The following is a 9,330-nucleotide window of genomic DNA, read 5'->3' on the forward strand; positions in this document are numbered from 1 at the left end:
AAAACTTGCATACTAATACATTGAATATGTTAGAGATGGAAGACTACATCCACAGCACTCGTTCTGCACAAAAATGGAATAAATGGACCAAATGAACCAGACGCCAAGGAACCTGCAATGAACTGTGATAGTAAAAAGCCCATGTGGATGTTTCTGATCAGCCAGCAGTGTGGCTACATTTTCCATTAACTACAGTTTCACATTTAGAAAATGTGTCTACAATGAATTGGTGAAAGTTCATTGGGGGACACACGATGAACTTTCCCATTGGTTACTTTGGAGTTGCACTATGAAGATTTGTTTTTTTTCTCTTCAGGTCAAAGATAGAGAGCAGGAATAATTAGACCAACTGGTAACTCATCCAATACAATGTCAAATGTGTAGGCATGAGAGTATTATATTATGACAGACATTAAAAAGTTGTGATTAACAGCTTTGCCGGTGTGAAAAATAACTGAGACTTCACAAAGTCTCTTTTTAAAAGCATGTGTTTCACAAATGGATATCAATCAGACTCTCTCCAGATTTTTTTTGACAATATCCCTCAGTCAAACTGAACGTGGAGCATCAGCACGACTGCAGCAAACTCGTCTGTCCAGTGGGAGCTCCCCCCTTGTGTTTATATGTGCTGTAAATACAGACGCACGTTCTCACACACACACCCACCCACACACACACACACACACACACACACTCCCTCTTTCTCACAGGCTCGCCACACTTACACATTTTGTGAACGTGCACGGAAACACTCCACCAGCTGAATGGCAGCGCACACCAGCCTCTGCTGGACGGGGTCGCTGGATATCGGCGAGAAACTCCCAGAAGAACCATTTCGCTTTTCTGAAGATAGCACTGCTCAGCTGCCTCCCTGACTGTCAAAAGGAATCCATTTACTTACACTCACTCCACTGGGAAATGCCGCTTTCTCTGTATTGACTGCGCAGATGAGAGTCGCTCTTTTGTGGCGTTCACTCGTTCTCCTGGAGAAGATGGCGAGGGCGGACTGAAGACAGGCAGAGACCAGTCAATCAGGTTCTGGATTGACGAGCTCCGTGTCTTTACTTAATGACGCATGCTGCGATAACACAAAATGGAAAACGAACCACGACATCTCCACTTCTCGTGCCTTGCATTACAACTGTGTTCATCATTCACTCGTTGATTCGTGACCCGACTGTGAAATCTGGGGCCTAAGCAAACACACACTTGAAAGAAAAAAGGGAAAAAGGAGAAAAATTATTAAAAATGGAATTTCAATTGATTCTTTTCTTCTGATACCTCAGACACATCCGTCTCATCACAAACACGATCAAAAGGACATTTGCACATATTGCATTCGGGCTCATGAAGAGTTAAACTGCTTGTTAATCTCCTGCAAAGGTCAGATTCAACAGGCCATTGAATTGACACTGTTCTGTGAGAGCAGCTGAAGGACCGACTCCGCTCTCAAAATCCCTGCACAAGGGGACCTGTGGGTTTGTCCTCCTCATCCACCTTTTCACCCCTTAACATGGCAGGTTTTTCCTAATCAGGGACACTCTCTCTTGACCCCTGTTCATGCTCTGAGAGCAAATTTTAGAAGTGTTTTTTTTAAATAATTCAAATCAGTTCAGTTTTATTTGTGTAGCGCCAAATTGTAACATACATATATAATACATAATCTAAAGCTAAAGACTCTGTATTGCTGTGTGTGTGTGTGTGTGTGTGTGTGTGTGTGTGTGTGACAAAAAGAGATAAGGTTACCAACCAGATGCTTTAGTTGCTTTTGAGTCCTGAGACCAGTTCATGAAATGGGTTTTATTGTTTAAAGAGCCATCATTATCATCATCATCATCATCATCATCATCATCGTCATCACCAAAATCAATATACATTCTGACAGCTCATTTTGTACAACATACTGTCATAAAATACAACACATATCGTGGACCTCACTATGTTTGCTTGTTTTATAAAAAAAAAAAAACGTGAAAATAACTAAATAACATTTACAATAAAAACATGGTTTCACTGTGGTGTTCTACGTGAGTGATCGTGGTCATGCCAAAGCCGTGGGCGGCGGATTATTTGAAAAGAAGATGCTGCTGCATGTAAAGCTCACCCTGGCCAAGCCTATCCAAGCAGTTACACCGAGAGCATTCACAAGTCAGTGATCCATGTACTTTAAGTACTTTGCGCGATTTATGTACAACATGGTAACAAAAAAAAGTATGCACACGAAGATGGAGTCCGTCATACGTATCTTCCAGTGTCCCTCTTGCACAGTATCTTTTTGAACGACCTCCTGAAGTCATTGTTGAAGATGGTGTAAATGATGGGGTTCAGCGCGCTGTTGCAATAACCAAACCAGAAGAAGAACTTGAACAAGTTGTCGGGAACACGGCAGGACTCACACAGCGTCATCAGCATGTACGTGAAGAAGAAGGGGAACCAGCAGACGACAAACACCCCAATGACCACGGCCAGGACGAAGGTGAACCGCTTCTCCCGGTTCTGGCGGCCCTTCCAGCGGCTGCCTTTGGTGCTCTGCGCCCGCTTTTGGACGTCGTCGTCCCCCAGTTTGATTTGGCTCAGTTTGGTTTTCCCCTTGGCCGCTTTCTTCTTGATTGAGCAGGGGTTGTTCACTTTGTGGTCCGATGACGACGACTCCTCGATGTCCACGCCGTTGACCTCTCTTTTCTCCTCGTCTGCTCCCCCTTCTCCTTCCTCCTCCCTCTTCAGCTCAATGTCCCTCTTGCCATTTAGTTTCTCGTGGCAAAGGTGGTCCTCTGCGCCCACGCCGTTCTCCTTTTTGTCGACAGCAGCGGTGGTGGCCGTCATCGGAATGTCCTTCTGCTTCCTGTCCCCTGGAGGGGCCCGCGTCCTCTTTTTGGCAATCTGGTAGATCCGCACATAGACCAGCACCATGATGACACAGGGAAGGAAGAAGGAGCCGATGCAGGAGGAGATGACATACCACTTGTCATTGTTGATCTTACACACAGGGTCCTTCTCTCTGTTTTCTTTCTCCATGGTGATCAGTGGCGGGAAAGAGATGACCGCTGCCATGACCCACACGATGAAGATGATGCACTTAATGCGGCGCGGCGTCCTCTTTAGGTTGTACTCGATGGCCTGCGTGATGGACCAGTAGCGATCTAAGCTGATGGCACAGAGGTGGGCAATGGAGGCGGTGCAGAACAGAACATCAAGGGCAAGGTATATTTCACACCACACCTCCCCAAAGTACCAGTATCCCATGAGCTCATTGGCCAAGGAGAAGGGCATCACGAGGGTCGCCACCAAAATGTCCGCCGACGCCAGAGACACCAGGAATAAGTTCTGCGGAGCCCTGAGGGCCCGGCTCGTAAACACAGCGATGACCACCAGCACGTTGCCGAACACGGTCAGCAGGATCATGATCCCCACCAGCACAGTGAGGGGCACGGACATCTGGAGGCTGTACGCGGCCACCTCCGGTTGAAGAGTCTGGTTGGTCTCGTTGTCGAACTCCATTGGAGCAGATTGTCCCCACTTCCTGGGTGAGTTCAACCGAGGTTAACAAATATCATCCACCAGGAAGGAGCGCAGCTCGTAGCTCACAGCGGGGCCGAGGGGGAAAGCAACAGAATCACTCCTCTGAGGCTCTGCTGGCAGGGCTTCTCTCTGTCATCGTGCACTGCCTCCACGAAGACACGCTCTAATTACAGTATTTATAAGTATGTCAGCTCATCTGGGAATATGAGGAAACAAGGGGGGGGGGGGGACAAAATCAGATCTTTCAATATTTACACTTTATATTGCCAAATATGACATGTCTGTTATGTGAAGATTATGGCCATTAACTCGAGCGTTATACTAGTGAACTCCCTTCAACGACACCGAGAGAGAGAGAGAGATAATGAGCAAACATGAAGTGTAAAATAATCTCACCTGAGGCAACGAGCGGTGACACAAGCTCTCCAGTGCCAGAGACGCGCGGGCATCAAGGAGCCGTCAGTGGGTAACTTCTTCAGGCAGATCGGTCGCACGCAGAGAAGATCCATGTGGCAGACGAGTCGTCAGGTCTCCCACCACCCCCCCGACCCCCCGTGCCCCCCCCCGACCCCCCCTCCTCTGTCTCTCTCCCTGCGCCGCATTCACAGTCGCCGGCTCGGCGTCGGACCCGATGGAGCGCTGGTCGCGTAATGCCCGGCGTCTGCGCGCGGAGAGTCTCTGCTCAGCGTCCGCCCGCCCGCGCGCCACTCCCTCCCTTTATAGCCCGCACGCTGCAAGAAGTGTCCCGCTCCCCCCGTGCGCCCGCGGACAGTGTCAACAACCGACGACACATGCTGCGGGTCCGACAACACCGGCGGCTACAGACGAGAGGAGGTGGACGGGGGGGGGGGGGGGCAGTGACACACGCACTCTGATAATGAAATGGAACGATCATGAGCCAGACAAATAAATACAGTGAAGTGTGTCCATTTACGCGTGGAGATACACAGAGCCGGCCCTAGTCTATATGGGGCCCTAAGCAGAATAGGATTTTTCGCCCCCCCCACCGCCTCCAATATTAATTTAGACACCTTCTCTAAATCTAACACACCCATTATCAACTTTATTAGTTGTCGCTTTGTCGCTTATACATTATACCAATGTCGGACTATTCTATAGGTTTTTAAAATCTTGAAAGTAGCCAAATCACAATAGTGGTCCCGTGTTAATTTGCACTTTGATATTCAAAGTGATACAGTTCTGAGTGGCGGACTGAACTCGGTGTGCTGAAATGTACGGAAACAAACCAGCAGATCATGCGATTATTGTAAACGAGGAAACCATTTGAATTGCTCTAGGTTTGAAAAATTTGCAACAAGTGCAGAACGACAATGGACTACGAATTCCACCGACTGACTGACCGACTGCCGGTGGTTGTGTCGTGCCCATCGTTACATCGCGCATGTTGGAGCATGAACCTGAGCTCCGACAGAAGGTGGGAATTCATTAAACCAGTATTAGCTCGCCAGAACGTTTACATAATATTGAATTTTTGTATAATTGCAACTGACATAACACAACATGTATATAATTATATATATATATATATTTTAAATCAAGCTTTCTTGTGGGACATTTCAAGTGCTCTTGGGGGGCCCCTGGTGGCCATGGGGGCCCATAAGCAGCCGCTTACTCCACTAATGCCTAGGGCCGGCCCTGGACATACGTTACACACAGGCTACATACATGCATTCCGCATCATAACACACGCGGTCAACAGTGTGCTTCAAAACAATATGTAGCTCGTAGTATTAACTCATATCAACATGAGGTGTAATACTTGGCGTAGTAATGCAACAACAAGTTCCCTTGAAGTAAGTTCAGTAAATTATAATTTCTGAGCTTGTTTTGTTCTTTTTTTAAAAGTTATTTTTCCTTTTTGTCCCTGTAGAAGTGAATGACATCACCACAGAGAGCTAATTAGACCTGTAGCACCTTTTTAAACACAGAGTGATTCACACAAGGAGGTGAAAATCACACACAATCGCAGGGAAAATAAAATCGGTTATTGTAGACAGACTAATACAGTTACAGTCAGTACTGCCTTGAATCTCTATGTAGCAAATAAAAGTGTAGTAGAGAAATTCATCAAGCAAAGACACAAGAACAGCAGAGATCATTTTTTTTCTTTCATTTCCAGAAATGATTTTCAGGAGTCTCGAAGCAAAATAAAATGAATCATCAGTCAGTTGCTGTACAACGTGTTCAATCGTATCCTTGAGCCTGATAGTTGTTGTACTAAGAGTGAGAACAACCCAAAGCTGGGATCAGTTTTAATCTTCTGAAGCTGAATCGACCTACGTCCACTTTCTTTGTTCTTTAAGACTAGAAAAATTGCTGTGAAGAAATTGATAACTTTACACATTCATTGACTCTAAATGGACATGGGGGGGGGGGGGGGGGGTGCATTTTTTGCAGTGCATCAGCTGGACTCAGTTGCTAGGCAGCACCCAAAGGACACCACCTGTATACCAGCAGAGGCGTGTTATTATAAATGTTTTACGATCCACCTCTCACTCGCCAGGGGCTGCACAAGAGGGAGCCCCCGACCGCAGTCAGGAGCAGACCTCACACTGATTCACAGAGTCTGTGGCCTATCGCCGAGGGTTCGCCCACAGGAAACACCTGAAAAGCCACTTTGGTGTTTACACATGTGACTTGAGAGCAGTTACCTGTACAAACAGGGTCAGGCTGCATTTCATCTTCCTTGTACAATAAAAATATATAGAGAAAAAAAAAGGATTCTAGGGGGTAAATGTAACTCTTTTTTTTACAGTTTGACAGTCATTCTTTGATTATATGTACATTTAATAAAGCTACTCAGATATTCTCTGTCTGTACGCAGCTGTATTTGACATGACGTAATGTGTATTTGGTAAATTCAGCGTGTCATCTGCCCAACACAAACATCGAACCCTAATCTGACACCTACAATAATTTGTCCTTTGCTGTTTAACTACATCATGCACACACACAAAACGAGCTCCAACATGATTTCCCCCACATAATTAAGAAGTGTCATGTGATAGAAGACGTGAACAGTGTAAGTGAGCTAATTAACTGTCATTTTCATTAGTGGATAACTGGGTTAAGTTTGATTTGACTGAGATGTAATCAACCTGCACTAAGACGGACAGTGTGCAGGAGATTTAAAGCTGAGAATGTGAGAGAGGATGTAGCTCAAAAAAATATATAATAATAAGACCAATATTTATTGTTAGATGTAAGGAGAATTTCACCATGTTTGGTTTCATTAGACTAGTCATACTAGCTACGTCCTCTGTACCTCTGATACAAGTTTATCAGAAAGAACTCGTAGCCAATATGACTTTAAACTCCGATTCCCTGCCCTTTTATGGACGGACAACACTGTTGTTGTTCTCCATCATTTCTGCATCATTTCTTCAGATTTCATCCATCAGGGGACTCATCATTTCCCAAACTCGCAGACAGCGTCTTCCTGGAATTGGAGCCCCATCTCACCACAAAAGCTCCGGCTCTCAGCATTGTTAATGTATTGTTTGTGCTCTTCTTCTGTGGTAAGGTCAAAACTCACTGCAAGGCTTCGGCTTAGGGGAGGAAAATTCCTCAGACACTGTGGAAGTACACAGAGTGCTCGTGTGTGCGCGCGCACGTGTGTGTGTGTGTGTGTGTGTGCACAACGTGGTCACCCTGAGCATCTCAGACTCTGCGTCGTGCCCACTGGATGGACGCGTCTCTCACGTTGTTGTGATGTTGAGTGTAGTTCCTGCTTTTGGTCCCATGATCATTGCAACACGTGACGACTGCGAATTAAAAAAAACAACAACTCATCTATAGGTAAACTTATATATATTCATCTTAGCTTTGCAGTATCACAGTGTGACAAAAATCATGTTGAGTCATAAGTATTTTGAATTGATAATAATAATTATTTGAAGAAAGAGCATTTGAAAATAAATCTGTCTCACTCACACATTTCCAAAAGGAGGCCAAGATGTCTCCAAAGAAGGACGATGTTTGGTAATCTGATTCCAATGAACTCTTTCAGACAAGACATAAGTTAAACATGTTCAAATTTGTCTACAGGCAAACATGTATGTCAACACATATGAAGAATAAATCCCATAAGATGGATTTTTTTTTACATTTACCTTGGCATTTTTGGACCAAACTGCTATATTATAAATGAATAATTCAAGAATGATTACTTGATCTCCTGTGGTGTGCAGCAGTATCTGAGAACTGTGAGAAAGGTTTTTCAGCTGGAAGTGGGTGTGTCTGTCCGCTTATTCTTTCTTTCTTATTTATTTAATTTTTTTGTTCTGCTTGTCGTGGCGCTTGTTGGCGCACGAGGGCGCAGACAAAAAGCGCAAGGATACAGTGACACCTGTCGTCTCCTGCAAGAGCAAGAGCCCCCAGCTCCAGGAGGACGCGAGCGTGGGAGAGAAACAAACAACAACAACAACAACAACAGCAAAAACAACAACAACAACACAAAAAAACCATGGAGCCGGAACAAGAGAGGGTGAGGAGGTCAGTGCTCTCAGCTTCTCTCTCTCTTTGTCTTTCTTCTTTCCTGGAACCCTTTTCTGCAGGGGGACTTCGTGGAGGGAGGGTAGTGGTTCAAAGTGGATGGGTCCAGGCAAGGAATCGAATCCACGACTAGACTCCACACATCAGTGAAACAGGCGGATTTGAGTCCTGACGGTCACTGACTTCCGGACGGCACCGTGCTCCGTGTCACTGACGGAGAGACGCCTTTCAATATCCTTCACCAGCAGGGGGCGGTGTTGCACCGGAGCAGACACCGCTCAGGGCCACTGAAAAATAAGAGAAACTCAAAAATGAATATAAGAAAAACTGATTTAACATACACATGTGGCCTACTGTGCCTAGTCTTTCATTAAATATTCTTAATGCACAGGTTGTATAAGTGATGGAACATAAATCCTACACCAATGAACGGAGCAGGATTATTGACACAGTGAGCAGGTGTTGCTGTCTATGATCAATCTGTGATTAGGATTGAAAAGAGAAGTGCAGCAACACACATCCATTATATATAAATATATATATATATATATATATATATATATATATATATATATATATATATATACATGGCATTAGAATTGAAATAGATTGAATAGAAGTGAAATATGCCAGAGAAACGCTGGATGGCAAATACACACAGGTCAGGAGCAAGTGTGTGTACCTCTGCATATGATTTCCAGTGGTGTTTGCAGGTTGGTTCTCGGAATTATGTTTTCGTAACTGCAGAGGGAAACAGTGTTTCACAACAACATTTCCGAGAGCAGCATGTGGATAAGAACAAATTCAGCTCTGATACAAGTCGGAGATGACGCACAGGCGACAAACTCACTTGCATCTGTTCACCTGTAACAACAAGTCTGTTTGAGGTATTGTTTCAGAGCATTTTCAGTTTTTCACAGTCAAATTCCCTCTGAAACAAATTAAGTAATTATTAAACCATTTTTAGGACAGTGTATCGAAGTGCCTCCCTGCGTCTTTTCACATGCGCCAAGTTGAATTTTTGAACACTTTCTTTTTCTAAGACATCCTTTATCAAAAATATCTTTTCTAAATCAGTTGATACCATTCAGTCATTAACTGAACATCAGCTATACAATTAAACTTAATATGAATAGAAAAAAAATTCAATTTTCTTTTTACACTAACAAAATATTCCCCTTTGCACTAAAGGCAGTACTTCCATGGTGTCCATCTCAATAGATACGTGGACATAAAAAGGATCAATGTTTTCCAGGCGTGAAAAGACAAGAGGCAGGGGAAACCACCTGCTTAGCG

The 9,330-nt window shown here is 44.6% G+C and overlaps 1 protein-coding gene and 1 long non-coding RNA gene across 2 annotated transcripts; both read right to left on the reverse strand.

The window, feature by feature from the left end:
• Window positions 1–1,785: 1,785 nt before the first annotated feature.
• On the reverse strand, window positions 1,786–4,074 carry adra2a (adrenoceptor alpha 2A). Its single transcript, XM_035636571.2, has 2 exons — window positions 3,916–4,074; window positions 1,786–3,715 (listed from the first exon to the last, which is right to left on the reverse strand). The coding sequence occupies exon 2, from the start codon at window positions 3,496–3,498 to the stop codon at window positions 2,236–2,238; it is 1,263 nt and encodes a 420-aa protein (XP_035492464.1). The 5' UTR covers window positions 3,499–3,715; window positions 3,916–4,074; the 3' UTR covers window positions 1,786–2,235.
• A 1,837-nt stretch (window positions 4,075–5,911) lies between these two features.
• LOC118312013 lies at window positions 5,912–8,398 on the reverse strand. Its single transcript, XR_004794129.2, has 3 exons — window positions 7,653–8,398; window positions 7,474–7,542; window positions 5,912–7,304 (listed from the first exon to the last, which is right to left on the reverse strand). It is a non-coding gene; the product is annotated as an uncharacterized LOC118312013 (long non-coding RNA).
• Window positions 8,399–9,330: the final 932 nt, after the last annotated feature.

The sequence above is a fragment of the Scophthalmus maximus genome, chromosome 8 (genome assembly GCF_022379125.1).
Source record: "Scophthalmus maximus strain ysfricsl-2021 chromosome 8, ASM2237912v1, whole genome shotgun sequence".
Lineage (NCBI taxonomy): Eukaryota > Metazoa > Chordata > Actinopteri > Pleuronectiformes > Scophthalmidae > Scophthalmus > Scophthalmus maximus.

What these genes read in the sequence shown, in the direction of transcription:
- adra2a (XM_035636571.2), bottom strand. Translation starts at nt 3,498, where the DNA reads ATGGAGTTCGACAACGAGACCAACCAGACTCTTCAACCGGAGGTGGCC.